The 15,410-nt window shown below is 45.3% G+C and overlaps 2 protein-coding genes across 2 annotated transcripts in view; one reads left to right on the top strand and one right to left on the bottom strand.

The window, feature by feature from the left end:
• LOC310647022 (uncharacterized protein) overlaps window positions 1-6,864 on the top strand; it is a gene marked incomplete at its 5' end in the record, with an annotated part of 33,050 nt that extends 26,186 nt beyond the window's left edge. Inside the window, 8 exons of the mRNA XM_083373946.1 lie at window positions 89-238; window positions 1,133-1,266; window positions 2,104-2,276; window positions 3,042-3,279; window positions 3,891-4,115; window positions 4,217-4,380; window positions 5,261-5,377; window positions 6,737-6,864. Coding sequence (XP_083230072.1) covers window positions 89-238; window positions 1,133-1,266; window positions 2,104-2,276; window positions 3,042-3,279; window positions 3,891-4,115; window positions 4,217-4,380; window positions 5,261-5,377; window positions 6,737-6,851 — 1,316 coding nt within the window. The 3' untranslated portion in view covers window positions 6,852-6,864. The remainder of the gene's footprint in view (window positions 1-88; window positions 239-1,132; window positions 1,267-2,103; window positions 2,277-3,041; window positions 3,280-3,890; window positions 4,116-4,216; window positions 4,381-5,260; window positions 5,378-6,736) is intronic.
• A 1,933-nt stretch (window positions 6,865-8,797) lies between these two features.
• On the bottom strand, window positions 8,798-14,329 carry MTX1 (metaxin 1). Its single transcript, XM_083374119.1, has 8 exons — window positions 14,141-14,329; window positions 12,611-12,680; window positions 12,306-12,382; window positions 11,584-11,676; window positions 10,773-10,955; window positions 10,184-10,260; window positions 9,433-9,587; window positions 8,798-9,264 (listed from the first exon to the last, which is right to left on the bottom strand). Exons 1-8 carry the CDS (start codon window positions 14,219-14,221, stop codon window positions 9,038-9,040), a joined length of 963 nt encoding a protein of 320 aa, XP_083230245.1. The 5' UTR covers window positions 14,222-14,329; the 3' UTR covers window positions 8,798-9,037.
• Between the last annotated feature and the right edge of the window lie 1,081 nt (window positions 14,330-15,410).

Here is a 15,410-nt window from a genome sequence, read left to right as displayed (position 1 = left end):
AGGGAAGCACCGTCCTGTATAAAACTGATTTTTAAAATAAAATAAAATAAAATAAAATTCCTCCCTCTCTTTTCTTCCTTTCACTTAGAAAATCTGGTTCTGAAGCTGAAGACATCCCAGAAATATCAAAAAATCAAGGGCTTTGGCGGGGCTCTCACTGATTCAGCTGCTATTAACATCCTGAATTTGTCGCCCAAAACTCAGAGGAATCTGCTCAAATCTTATTTCTCCACCGAAGGTAAATTTTTATTCATTTATAGACTGACTTATATTTATTTATTGTTGGCCGCCCGTCTTCCCGCAGGGTAACGTCAAACAGAATAGCCGGGTTTTAAAACTCTTCCTTCCCCGCCTTTATTATCCATTCCCGCCTTTGATTCAGTAATTCCTTCCATTATCCCACCTTAAATAATGTTATTTAAGCACGTTGTGTGGGCGAGTGGCAGTGAAAGGGAGTTTCTTGGCGTGGCTGAGAATTCCCAGTAGGTTGTCCCAGTTAGACAACTGGTCCTTTTGTCAGAGCGAAGCTAAGACAGACACAAAATTTACTGGGGGGGTCCTTGACTTATGACCACCGTTGTCTCTATTGCCAAGCAAGGTGAGCTTACGACTTTTTATGGGGCAGGTTCTTGAGCAAACCACTGCAGTTGTTAAGTAAATCACACGGTCGTTAAACGAATCCGGCTTCCCCACCCCCATTGACTTGGCTTGTGGGAAGCTGGCCAGGAAGAATGCAAACGGAGATTACACGACCCCCGAGGCGTTGGGACCGTCATAAACGTGGGATTGCCAGGTACCTGAATATTGATCACACGACTGTCAGGATGCTGAAAAGGGGTTTTAGGTTGAGGACCACCCATAATGCACTTTTTTTTCAGTCCCGTGGTAACGTTGATCGGTCGCTAAATGAAGAGTGTTGTAAATGGAGGGCTACTTCTAAGAGGTTGCTGAAAACCAAGTCCTTATTGGCTAAGTCTAGAGGCGTTGTCCGAGGTGCTGAAATGCATGTTTCCTTTGTATTCCCTCCTCTGCTGCGTGGACTACAGCTCCCATCATCCCCCCCTCCCCCAGGGTCTGGCTTGACTGGGGAGGTGGAATTCAGCCGAGTCTTTCGTTGCGTTTTTGAACACAGGGATCGAGTATACTTTGGTCCGGGTGCCCATGGCGAGCTGCGATTTTTCCGTGAGGCTGTACACCTACGCGGACGTGGAGAACGATTTCGACCTGAAGAACTTCAGCCTAACAGATGAAGATATCAAAATGAAGGTGGGTCCTCAACCATCGGCAGAAATACAGGAATATGGGGACACCCCACCCCCACCCCCCGCCGCAAGTCCAGATCCGTTCCCAGAAAGACCCTGTTGGTCCTAAAACACACCATCCCTGCGGATAAGACCAGCGTCCCAGGCAAAGATGCAATGGGATTTTAATTTTATTTCTTTCAACGTTATCGTTCAATTTTATTTTTTACATTGGCCACCGCCAATGTGGGGGCTGGATTTCTTGATGCAGGGAGGGTGTTTAAGAGGGGTGGCCATGCAAAACACACACACACACACACACACACCGGAAATAAAATGAAATCAATCAGCGTGTCAGCTTTCTGTTTTATTTTGATTTTAAGGACCAGGTTGATGAGATTTCATCCATTGTTGCTTCTTGTCCTGCCTTCAGGCGCTTTGGAGAATAGCTTGACTGCCTCTTCTTTGGGGCAGCCCCTGAGATACTGGAACGCTGCTATCCTGTTCCCCCGCCTCCCCCCCCCCGTCCTTCTCTTCATTAAACTGGACATCCCCAATTCCAGCAACCATTTTTTATATGGTTGCTGGAATTGGGGAAAGGGCGGTAAATAAATGTAATAAAATAAATAAATTAAATATATGTTTTAGCCTCTGATCACCTTTGTTGCTCTTCTCTGCACTCTTTCCAGAGTCTCAACCTCTCCTTTTTATGGGAAGAGCTAAATTGAATGTGTAACGGGAGAGCATCTAGGAGCTGAGGGGAGGAAGTGAGGCTCAGGGGATTTGGAATTGCAATGAGATTAAATAAAATTGAGCTTGGTGCACAGGTGAAAGGACGCTTTGTCTCCCCCCCCCACATTAGATCCCAATTCTGCAACAAGCGCAAGCCGTGGCTCCTCGGCCCCTGTCCCTCTACGCCAGTCCCTGGACCTCTCCTGTCTGGATGAAAACCAACGGTGCCATGACCGGCCGGGGGACCCTCAAGGGGCAACCGGGCGACAGATACCACAAGACCTGGGCCAACTATTTTATCAGGTAACCCCGTCTTCCGGTCCAGCAAGGCCTCAAGCAGGCTCCCAAATCTCTTTTGCCATTTTTTTGCCCATCTATTTCCAGCCGGGACCGAGGTGAGTTTGCTTCATCGCTCTGATGAAGATCCTGGCTGACGGTTCTCCGCGACGGGTGCGCAGCCAAGGAGTACGCTTGAAGAGCATAGCAGAGTTGGGAGGGACCTTGGAGGTCATCTAGTTCAACCCCCTGCCTGCTCAAGCAGGAGACTCTATGCCACTTCAGACAAATAGCTGTCCAAGCTCTTCTTGAAAGCCTCCAGTGATGGAGAAGGGTGGAGGGAGGGAGGGAGGGAGGGAGGGAGGGAGGGAGGAAGGAAGGAAGGAAGGAAGGAAGGAAGGAAGGAAGGAAGGAAGGAAGGAAGGAAAGAAAAAGAATAGTAGAACAACAGTTGGAAGGGACCTTAGAGATCTTCTAGTCCAACCGCCTGCTCAAGCAGGAGACTACCACTTCACACCAATGGCTATCCAATCTCTTCTTGAGAACCTCCAATATTGGAGCACCCACAACTTCTGGAGGCAAGTCGTTCCACTGGCTAATCGTTCTCACTGTCAGGAAAATCCTCTTTCGTTCTAGGTTGCTTCTCTCCTTGATCAGTTTCCATCCGTGGCTTCTTGTCCTGCCTTCAGGCGCTTTGGAAGAGAGGCTGACCCCCCCTCTTCTTTGGGGCAGCCCCTCAAGTACTGGATCCAGCCAATTAAACTCTCCCCCCCTTTCATCTTCCTCACCCAGATTCCTGGATGAATATGCCAAGTATAATTTGACTTTCTGGGCTATAACGGCCGGCAACGAGCCCACAGCCGGCGACATTATCTTCTACCCGTTCCAATGCCTCGGATTCTCCCCGGAGCACCAGCGAGATTTTATTGCCGAAGATTTGGGCCCGGCTTTAGCCAACAGCAGCTACAAGGGCATCGAGCTGATAATTTTGGACGATCAGAGAGTGATGCTCCCTTACTGGGCCGAAGTGGTAAGTTGGCAACCTTGCGCCGTCTGAATTCAGCTGGCCATTTTTGAAAGGTTAAAAACAAAAATGCTTTCGGTTTCCGGCGCGCCAAACTTTTCACATACAGGCAGACCTCAACTTAAGAGTGTTAATTCTGCCTTCAGCTGTGCCTTCCTAGCTTTCTTTCCCATAAACATCATCACACACCTTGGAGTTTCTTGCTAGCCCCCTCCCTGCCCCCTAACCCCCCCCATCTGCCTGACAATATAAGAGCCAGCCTTTTGTTTAAACTGCTTCACTTTGAATTTTGGGAGAGAGGGAATTTTCTAACGGCTATTTTGAGAAGATTAGAAAAGCCCGCGTACAGAATGGGAAGTGAGACCTCATCTGTAAAACTAATTGGATAATGTGATTTACGACGTGTAGATAAGAGGGGGGGATTGTGTGTGTGTTACGATGGGTTTGGCGGGGAGGTGGTTTCAGATTCTGGCATCCCTCCATGAGCGCCAATGTTTCGTTTAATTACAAAGGCTTTTTAGATAAATAATATGTCTGCAACTTGTTTGAATGGTCTCATTCATCGGAACCATGACACTGCCAGAAAAAATAACCCTTCGGCCCGATCCTTTCTCCAGGTTCTGAAAGACCCCAAGGCTACTCAATACATCAACGGGATCGGCATCCACTGGTACCTGGATTTTCTGGCCCCCATTGACCTGACGCTGTCCATCACCCATCACCTCTTCCCCAACTATTATCTGATCTCCACCGAGGCATCCACGGGCTCGTATTTTTGGGAGCCCCGTGTGGTGCTGGGCGGCTGGGACCGCGGCAGCAAGTACAGCCACAGCATCTTGACGGTATGAGACGGGGGGAAAAAACTTTCATCACAATCTGGGGCGGCTGGGATAAAGTGGAGGGCGGAGAGACAATGCCGTTTTCTCCTTCCTCCCCGTTGCAGAATCTCAACAATTACGTCACCGGCTGGACAGACTGGAACCTCGTTTTGGACATGGAGGGGGGCCCCAACTGGAGTAAGAATTACGTGGACAGCCCGGTGATAGTGGACAAGGAGAAGGACATCTTTTACAAGCAGCCGATGTTCTACCATATGGCGCACTTCAGGTGAACTCAGATTACGCTTGGAAGTTTCTGCTCCTGCTTTCTATTTGTGTAATTCTACTCTTCTGTACACTCTCTGTTCCTCCATTTCTTCACTTTTAGAATCCTACTTTAGAAGAGGATAGAGCTGGAAGGAATCGTGGAGGTCATCTAGTCCAGCCCTCTGCTTTTCTATTTCTGTACGTCTATTTCTCTGTATTTCTATTGTTGTTTTTGTTAGTTGTGAAGTCGTGTCCGACCTGTCGTGACCCTGTGGACAACGTTCCTCCAGGCCTTCCTGTCCTCTACCATCTTCTGGAGTATTTCTATACTTCTGTATTTCTATTTGTATATTTCTATGCTTCTATACACTCCATATTTTTATTTCTTTACTTCTCTCTGTACGTCTATTTCTCTGTATTTACATACTATATTTCTATTTGTATGTTTCTATGCTTCTATATACTCCATGTTTTTTTTACTTTATTTCTATACTTCTATATTTCTATTTGTATATTTTTATACTTCTATATACGCCATATTTTTTATTTCTACTTCTCTCTGTACATCTATTTCTCTGTATTTACATACTATATTTCTATTTGTATATTTCTATACTTCTATATACTCCATATTTTTATTTCTGTATTTCTGTGTGTCTATTTCTCTGTATTTCTATACTTCTACATTTCTATTTGTATATTTCTATACTTCTATATACTCCATCTTTTTTATTTCTGTATTTCTGTACGTCTATTTCTCTGTATTTACATACTTCTGTATTTCTATTTTTCTATACTTTTGTTATTGTTTACTGTATATTTCTCTACTTTTGTCGCTATTTCGCTATTTCCGCACCTTACTTTTGGGCCATGCTCACTTCTGTGCCTTTTTCCTTGTCTAGCAAATTCCTCCCGGAGGGGACTCAGCGCATCGAAATCCAGAAAAGCAGATCGTGTAGCTTGGAATTTTCTGCCTTCCTCCGTCCGGATGGCTCGGCAGCCGTGGTGGTCTTGAACCGGTGAGGGGCAGGGAACGGCCGAGGTGCCATCCCTGCGGGGGGGGGCTTTGTGGTGGAAGCCGTACCCCCAAAACTGGAGACAGCCAAGAGGAAGGAGTTGAAATGAGGGTGGAAATGAGGGGTCCTTGGTGCTGTCCGAGCTGGGTGGTTTTCTTGTGGAAGTTTCATGACCCAACTAGGCAACATCATCAGTGCTAGAAGGGGGGAGGAGGAGGAGGAGGAGGAGGAGGAGGAGGAGGAGGAGGAGGAGGAGAGAAAAGGATTGTGGGATCCTTGGTGCTGTTTGAGCTTGTTTGTTTTTTTAGAGATATTTCATTATCCAACTAGGTAACATCATCAGTGCTAGGAGGGAGGAGGAGGATGAAGGATGGAAAAAAGGAAGGAAGAGAGAAAGATGAAAGAAAGAAAAAGAAAGGAAGGAAGAAAGGTAAAGAAAGAAAGAAAAAGAAGGAAGGAAGGGAGAGCAATAAGGGAGGAAGGAAGGAAAAGAAAAAAACAAGGAAAGAAAAAGAAAGGAAGGGAAAGAAAGAAAAAAGAAGAAAGAAAGAAAGAAAGAGGGCAAGAAGGAAGGAAAAGAAAGAGAAAGAAAAGGAAGGAAGAGCAATAAGGAAGGAAGGAAGGAAGGAAGGAAAAAACAAGGAAAGAGAAAGAAGAAAAAGGAAAGAAAAAGAAAGGAAGGGAAAAAAGAAAGAAAGAAAGAGAAAGGGAAAAAAGAAAAGAAAGAAAGAAAGAAAGAAAAAGAAATGGGAAAAAGAAAGAAAAGAAAGAAAGAAAGAAAGAAAGAAAGAAAGAAAGAAAGAAAGAAAGGGCAAGAAGGAAGGAAAAGAAAGAGAAAGAAAAGGAAGGAAGAGCAATAAGGAAGGAAGGAAGGAAGGAAGGAAGGAAGGAAGGAAGGAAGGAAGGAAAAAAACAAGGAAAGAGAAAGAAGAAAAAGGAAAGAAAAAGAAAGGAAGGGAAAAAAGAAAGAAAGAAAGAAAGAAAAGGAAAAAAGAGAAGAAAGAAAGAAAGAAAAAGAAAGGGGAAAAAGAAAGAAAGAAAGAAAGAAAGAAAGAAAGAAAGAAAGAAAGAAAGAAAGAAAGAAAGAAACAAACTTTGGGATCCTTGTTGCTTTCTGAGCTGGGTGGTCTCCTTGCAGACGTTTCATGACCCAACTAGATAACATCATCAATTCTGCTGCCTAACCCTGATGATGTCACCTAGTTTGGGCGTTGAAAGGTCTGCAAGGAAGCCACCCAGCTCAGATTATGTTCTCCAGAAACTTCCTCTTTGCGTCTGAGGATTCGCCCGGAGTATCCAGACCTCTCCCCTCTCTCCGCCCCCCCCCCATTCCTTCTCACGGTGATCCCTCTTCCTTTGCAGATCCCCCAAGGATATACCTTTTGGGATCTCGGATCCCGGGGTGGGCCACATTGAGACCATCGCTACGGCCGACTCAATCCAGACGTATCTGTGGCAACGTCCTACGGAAGAATGAGAAGCCTAGACCTTTTTTTTTTTTTTAGGTAGGGGGGGTTTGTGTCAATCAAACCCTGGCCCAGAATTAAAGCCCTTTCTTTGCAGGAGGAAGTAGAAAAGAAAGAAAAAATAAGGGGAGGGGGAACGACGGCGGCGTCCTGGGGAAGGGTCTGTTGACCCTGCATTAACCAGAGATTGAAAACCTGGTCCGACTCTTGTCCTCCAACCTGACAATCTGCTGAATTAGCAACTCGCTCTGTTTTCACGTTCAGAATAAATAAATCTGTTAGATTTTTTTTTCTAGAAACACAGCTTGTTGTGCGGTTTTTCTTGGCTCCAGGGGTGCAAAGAGGTGTGTGTGTGTGAAAGAGAGAGAGAGAGAACTTAGGAAGGCAGCTCGAGAGACCCTTGATTTTGTCCCTAATTATTATTATTTTTTTGCACTTGCGTTCGTGAGCCTGGGGGTCACGAGCAAAATTATCCGCGTCTCTGCATCTTGTTTCCTTCGCTTTCTCTGCAGGGGAAACCTGCACAAAGGTAATCCTCGATTTACAACAGGGCCTGGGGAAAAAGTTGATTTCTGGTCGGCTCCTCGCACTTACGACCGTTAGCAAGTGTGCAATTCCCTTAACAACTTGCTTAACAACCCCCCCCCTCCCGGGGGAAAAATTGGGTAAAATTAAAGGCAAGTTTGCTTAGCAACAGATGTTCTGGACCCAATCGTGGTGATAAATTGAGGGCTACCTGCCCCTCTTGTGGGGGGGGGGGGAGTTCCACAGGGCAAATTGACACCCCTGGTTCTTCTCTTCTCCGGCCCCCTCAAAGCCCCTCGGAGCATGCAAAAAAAAAAACATAAAACATAAAATAAGATTGTGGGCCTGGCCAAAGCACCTTTGCGTCCTCCCCTCTCTCCATCTTCTGAAGCCTCTCTGTTGGGCCACGCTGGCATCTATTTTAACCCGAGTCGGCCTTGGGTGGAATCTGGATTCGCACCCAAGCCACAGCTGGCCTGTCTTGGCACGAGAAGACGGCGGTGTTTATTTGAGGTCTCCATTTTCTCTTCTTCCTGCCAGCTTCACTGTCCTCACATTTATACACTCCTACCTACCTAGGGGTGTGTGTGTGTTTGTGTGTGTATGTATATATATGTATATATTTTAGATTTTTAGGTTTCTGAATCCCCGTTCTGTTATACTGGCAAACAGGGTGGCCTGTGGTGGCTACAGGGAGAAACAGAGAATGATTTTTCATCTCTTCCCTTGAGGTTCACACACACACACACACACACACACACACACACACGTGTACGTTTGCTCTTTCCAGCACTGTGAGGTTGTGAATGGAATTCCGGACCTCCGTGGATTAAAAATATATATATCTATCAAAATTTAATCCTTGCCTGGTGACCAAGGACCCTCAAACAGGACGAGAGAGTCTGTAGGCTGAATTGCTAGAGAGTTTGTGATGCATTTTCATCCCCCCCCAGTGGAAGCAGCTTTATTTCGTTAGAAGGGATTGCGCTCTAGGTATGCTCAGGAACCCCTGGACCGGTCTAATTTGAAGCCTCTGTTGGGATTGGGTGGGAGGAAATAGAGATTCTTAATGAAGAAAGGCAAAATGCAGGAAATAAGAAGAAACTGGACAGGCACTTGTCTGAAATGGTAAGGGTTCTCCTGCTTGAGCAGGGGGCTGGACTAGAAGACCTCCAAGGTCCCTTCCAACTGTTATTCTGCTATTCTTTTTTCCTTCCTTCTTCCCTCCCTCCCTCCCTTCCCCCTTCCTCCCTTCTCCATTTCTGGAAGTTTTACACAAGAGACTGGACAGCCACTTGTCTGAAATGGCATAGGGCTCCTGCCTGAACAGACTAGATGGCCTCCAAGGTCCCTTCCAACTATGATGATGATGATTATGTTTTGTTGTTGTTTGTTGTTTTGTTAATAATAATAATAATAATAATAATAATAATAATAATAATAATAATAATAATAATAATAATAATAATAAAATAATTCAGGGTCTAAAGAAGCAGTGAAGCACAGGCCAGCGGCTAAACCTGCAGCTCGCTCCGATTTATTGACCTTGGTTGGGCTTTCCTTGGAATGATGGCTTAAAAAAAAGTTTCTCGCGACGGCGATACCGGATCCAACTCGGCTATAGAATAAAAAAGGTTAAAAGTCTGCTGGAAGCCGGTTTCTGCCGCGTCCCTCACTCCTCTTCCTCCTCCTCCTCCTCCTCGTCCAGGGTGATGGCGTGGGGGCCGGCCTGGTGTCGGCTCTCCTTCTGGATGGACACAATGCCGGTCAGCAAGGCATAGCCCACCATAGCCAGCAACGCCACCAGGACGGAAAGGAACTGATTGCGCCGCTTGTGAGTCTCTTCTTCGCCGTCGCCGTCGCTGGAGGCCAATTTGGGGGCGATGGGTGGGGGGTCCCCTGCGGAAATGGTCAAGAGGTGGCAAAGGTTTCTGCACTTCGCGGCCGTCCGAAGATACGACGGGTGGTCCCGCTTGGGGCGACTTATAACTTATTCCAAATTCCCACGGCCGCGCACCTCCCCCCCCGTCACCGAGGACCTTCATCAAAGCGATGAAGGAAACTCACCTCCGTCCCAGGGGAAATAGAGGCTCAGAACAGATGTGCAAAAATTGCAGAGGTTGGGGAGCGATTTGAGATGTTGCTGGAATTTCCCATTGGGAAGTTTGGCCTGAAGAAGGCCGGCCAAAAGGCTGAACACGGAGGCGTCCAGGGAGGCAGGTCTGAAAAATAAAAATAATAAATAAAAAAGATGATATAACAGAGCAGCAGGGCAACGACCTCTTTCAGACAGTCCTCGGCTTACGGCCATCATTTACGTCTCTAAGCGAGACGTCTGCTAAGTGGAGCTTTGTCCCACCGGACGAGCTTCCTGGCCACCGTTTCCAAGTGAGGTTAAGTGAGTCGCACGGTCATTAAGCAGAACCCGGCTCCCCCGTGGACTTTGCTCGCCGGAAGGTCGCAAAAGGAGACACTGCTGCCGTCGTAAATAGGAGCTGGTCAGCCGAGCGTCTGCATTCCAATTGGGTCGGGCCTAGGGCGCTTCTTTCAGTGATGGTCACTAAATGAATGGTTGTAAGTCAGGGGATCGCCACTAGCAACCTCCCTTGAGGGGGGGCGGTGTGTGTGTGTGCGTGTGTGTGTGTGCTTCCAACAAACAAAATCAATGGGGGAAGCCAGGCCGTGTGATTCGCTGAATGACCGTGCCAAAAACTTGGTAAAAATCAGGGTGCGATTCGCTTAACGGCCAGTTAAGTCCCGATCCCCGGGTTTCGGTCATAAAGCCGAGGACTACCTGAAAAATACCCCAACTACTTACGAGTCTCCAAAGAAGAATTTTTTCCTGCCGAGGCGTTGGGAGAGCAGCGTCAGGCACTCGCAACCGTCTCGATAAAGCTGCGGGGGTAATGGGGGAAAAAAAGAAACATCGTTGGGTCTCCCTCTCTTTCTGCACTTCCCAGCCTTTGGACTACAAGTCCCATCGTTCCCCAGCCCGGGGTGCTTCCCCTTCCCCCCGCCCCCATCAGCCTTGGTGATCACTGCTTGGGGGAAAAAAAATCTCTCTAACCCAACGCCCAAATGTTAACACTTTAATTCAACCTCATCTTATTCTTTTAAAACCGGGGTCTTCCAACTTGGCCCTTTTATGACTTACGGACTTCAACTCCCAGAATTCCTCAGCCAGGCAACGCTGGCCAAGTTTGAAGACACCCACCTACCCACCCACCCACACCCCGTTTTTTAAGTTTTCACTCCAAACAGGCTGCCATGGCCAAACTGAGCCACTAGGTGGCAGCCGTGCAAATACTTGCAGAGCGCTTCCAGGGCTAAGAGGAGTCTATCTGATCCTTGATTTTACCACTCTACGCCACCTTTAAGCCTCTGGCCACGGACAGGTAATGCCTCACCTGTTTTTCCAGCTGCTCTTCATCGTCCTGCCAGTTTTCGCCGCAGACGGTCTGCAAATGCTCCAGTTTCCGCTTCTGCATCCGGCTTGGCAGAAAGAAGTTGAGAGGGAATGGAATCGCTTCCGCGTACCACTTCCGCGTGTGCTCCACGTAATTCTTCGCGTCCACCCAGAAAGTGTGGATCTGCCGGGAGGGAGAATCCCAACGGCGTCAGTGAAAAAGCAGCCTCCTTGGTTGGAAAGCCGACCAGCAAAGTTTCTAGTCCTCAGGAGGGAAAGGGTTCTTCCCAAATGAAGGGAGGCTAGAGGCATATAATGATTTTTACTCCTTCCACCCCACCCCCACCCACCCAAAAAAAGCAACAGATTGGAAAAAAGGATTGAGGAGGTTAAAAACAGTCAGAATTTGTCCAACTGACAGCTGTCAGTTCACAAAGGTTACAATCTCGGCTTACGGGCAAAACAGACCACCAATGGCTGCTTAACTCAGAGCAAAGTGAGCTATTTGGACATTGGAGTAAATAACAATAACAATAACAGGAAGAAGAAGAAGATGATGATAATAAGGAGAAGAAGAAGAAGATGATAATTATTATTATTATTATTATTATTATTATTATTATTATTATTATTATTATTATTATTTGGTTGTAAGTTCCGTTTTTTAAGGCTGTCGTAACGCTCACTAGACAAATGTTAAGGCGAGCACTAACAACAGCCCAGATCCAGCCCATCCCTCCAGTTCTCAAACCCAGGCCGTGACCCCACTGTCCCCCCCCAATTTTTTCTCTCAACCCCCCCCCCCAACTTACCAGCATCGGCAGGAGCTTCCGGTGCACCAGCGAGAGGAAAGCTAGAGTGTCGGCTGCTTGCAACGCGGAGAGATCGTAATCTGCATTAAATTGCTAAAGCAGGAAGAGAGAGAGGGAGAGAGAAAAGGAAGCGAGTTCCAGGTGGGAATCTAAAATTTAATTATCCACATTGGACTGGATCAGTTGGGGGCAAAGAGGGGTGGGTGGGAGAACCTTGTAAAAAAAGATGTAAAAAAAGATGTTGAGGTTCTGGAAAGAGTGCGGAGAAGAGCAACAGAGAGGATCAGGGGACGGGAGGCTAAAGCATAGGAAGAAGAACGGCGGCTGGAATTGGGGATGTCCAGTTTGAGGAACTGGTGGGGGGGGGACAGGATACCAGCTTGGCAATATTTTGAGGGCTGCCCCCAAAGGAAGAGGGGGGGTCCACCTGTTCCCCCAAAGCGCCTGAAGGCAGGACAAGAAGTAACGGATGGAAACTAATCCAGGAGAGAAGCAACCTGGAATTAAGGAGAAACTTCCTGACAGTGTGGACAATCGACCAGTGGAACACCTTGCCACCAGAAATCGTGGGCGCTCCATCACTGGAGGTTTTAAAAGAAGAGACTGGACAGCCACTTGTCCGAAATGGCAACAGGGTCTCCTGCTTGACCCGGGGGTTGGACTAGAAGACCTCCGAGGTCCCTTCCAGCTCTATTCTATTCAAAGAGGCCGATCGCTCCTACCTGCTTCCTAAAATGGGTGATGATTTCCTGCGTATCGGAAAAAACCCCGTTTGACGTCTTGAGGGCCGGGAGTGATCCTGCAAAGCAGAAACAAAAAAGACAAAAAAACAGTGGGGGGGGGGGGAAAGGGGGGGAATGAGCATGAAGGAAAAGCCTGGAGAGACAGTGATCCCCATTTAAGTACACCAGGCTGGCTTCTCTCCTTCTGGAGGACTAGAAACTTGCCCTCCTTTCCAAGCAATTAAAACGGCGAGATTTCCTAACGGGAGGGTTTTCCTACCCACCCCCCCACCCCCCAAACTTACCTGAGGGGCTTCTCCATGGGTTGGTGATTTTGTGAACTTTGAGGGGCGCCCCTGTGAAACGAGCGTACGTCTGCAAGGAAAAGAAAGAAAAATAAGAGGAAAATTAATTTCATGAATTTGGCAAGCCCGGCCATTAATAACATCCTGGATGTGATCGGGCTTCCCCAAAAGGTCTGAATGCCGCCAAATTTAAGAAGAAATTAATAATAATAATAATAATAATAATAATAATAATAATAATAATAATAATAATAATAATACAATAGAAGCTGGGAGGGACCTTGGATCGGATCTGATCTATTCTATATTTCTATTCTATTCTATTCTTTCTTATTTCCTATTCTATTCTATTCTACTAATTCTCTATTCTATTCTATTATTCTATTCTATTCTATTATTCTAGTCTACTCGTCTATATTCTGTATTTTTGTATACTATATTCTATTGTACACTTTATTCTATACTTTATTCTGTTCTCTAGTGTATACTTTATTCTTTATTCTATTCTATATTCTTTGTATACTATATTCTATTATATTCTATATTCTCTTCTATATTCTATACTTTCTATTCTATTCTATATTGTATTCTATATCTTACTGTATACTACATGCTATTCTATATTCTATTATTCTATTCTATTTTCTATATTCTATATTATTTGTATACTATATGCTATTATATTCTATATTCTCTTCTATATTCTATACTTTCTATTCTATATCTTACTGTATACTACATGCTATTCTGTATTCTATTATTCTACTCTATTTTCTATATTCTATTCTATATTATTTGTATACTATATTCTATTATATTCTATATTCTATTCTATATTCTATACTTTCTATTCTATTCTATATTGTATTCTATATCTTTTTGTATACTATTATATCTTATTGTATACTTATTGTATACTATTATATCTTATTGTATACTATTCTATATTCTATTATTCTATCCTATTCTATTTTCTATTCTATATTATTTGTATACTATATTCTATTATATTCTCTTCTATATTCTATACTTTCTATTCTATTCTATATTGTATTCTATATCTTATTGTATACTACATGCTATTCTATATTCTATTATTCTATCCTATTCTATTTTCTATTCTATATTATTTGTATACTATATTCTATTATATTCTCTTCTATATTCTATACTTTCTATTCTATTCTATATTGTATTCTATATCTTACTGTATACTACGTGCTATTCTATATTCTATTATTCTATCCTATTCTATTTTCTATTTTCTATTATTCTATTCTATTTTCTGTACTATATTCTATGTTCTCTTCTCTTCTTATTCTCTTCTGAGTTTCTTCTTAAAGCAGCAGGGAGGAAGCAGGGGCTCGGCTCCCAGGACCCATAGGGCGACCCTCTCCCCAATTTTCGGAGCCCCCCATGCCTATCACCCGGCGCAGTTGCAATGCGCCCGCGGGCGCCCACGCAGCGCCTCGCGCTTTGCAAACCAACCAAGCAAAACAAGCAATCCGGATTTTTGCAAAAAGCCCTCACCAAAACGGCCAGGCAGTCGGGGTCCACGGTGGGCAGCCCCCACCCGCCAGCCCAGCAATACAACTCCATGGGCGCTGCCATCTTTGCACGCCTTGGCTAGCCCGGAAGAGCATCGCAAAGAGAGAGCGAAAGAGGAGTGACTCCGATTCCAGACTCTGGGGCTCTTCCGCCCTCCTCTGTCCTGGGGTTGCAAAAAAAAAAAAGCAATCCCGGTGCTTTTTTTTTTCCCCTGCCCCCCTTCCTCACCCTCCCACACACAGTATCAATAATAATAATAATAATAATAATAATAATAATAATAATAATAATAATAATAATAATAATAATAATAATAATAATAATAGAAATAACTGCGGTGTTGAAGCAGCCACAACATCTGGAGGCAAGTCGTTCCACCGATGAATCGTTTCTCACTGTCAATAAAACCGTTCTTGACAGTTGGAACAATGAATTGGCAGTTGCAACGATTAATTGGCAGGTGGAACAATTAATGGATATTTGGAACAATGAATTGGCGGTTGGAACAATTAATCGGTGGAACAGCTCGTCTCCAGAAGTTCCGGGTGCTCCAACACTGGAGGTTTTTAAGAAGAGTTTGGACAACAATTTGTATGGAATGGGATAGGGTTTCCTGCTTGAGTATGGGGGCTGGACTAGAAGACCTCCACGGTCCCTTCCATCTCTTGTTATTTTATTATTCTGCTTGAGCAGGCGGCTGGACTAGAAGACCTCCACGGTCCCTTCCATCTCTGTTATTATTCTGTTGTTATTCTACTTGAGCAGGGGGCTGGACTAGAAGACCTCCATGGTCCCTTCCATCTCTGTTATTGTATTATTCTGCTTGACTAGAAGACCTCCACGGCCCCTCCCATCTCTTGTTATTTTATTATTCTGCTTGAGCAGGCGGCTGGACTAGAAGACCTCCACAGTCCCTTCCATCTCTGTTATTATTCTGTTGTTATTCTACTTGAGCAGGGGGCTGGACTAGAAGACCTCCATGGTCCCTTCCATCTCTGTTATTGTATTATTCTGCTTGACTAGAAGACCTCCACGGCCCCTCCCATCTCTTGTTATTTTATTATTCTACTTGAGCTGGGGGCTGGACTAGAAGACCTCCACGGCCCCTCCCATCTCTTGTTATTTTATTATTCTACTTGAGCAGGGGGCTGGACTAGAAGACCTCCACTGTCCCTTCCAACTCTGTTCATTCTTCGGTTATCTCTCTGTTTGTCCCCTGCGCCGTATCCTCGCCAGGGATACGCCGTATCCT

The sequence above is a fragment of the Vipera ursinii genome (assembly GCF_947247035.1).
Source record: "Vipera ursinii genome assembly, chromosome: 15".
Classification (NCBI taxonomy): domain Eukaryota; kingdom Metazoa; phylum Chordata; class Lepidosauria; order Squamata; family Viperidae; genus Vipera; species Vipera ursinii.
This window is presented reverse-complemented; position numbering and strand designations above follow the sequence as displayed.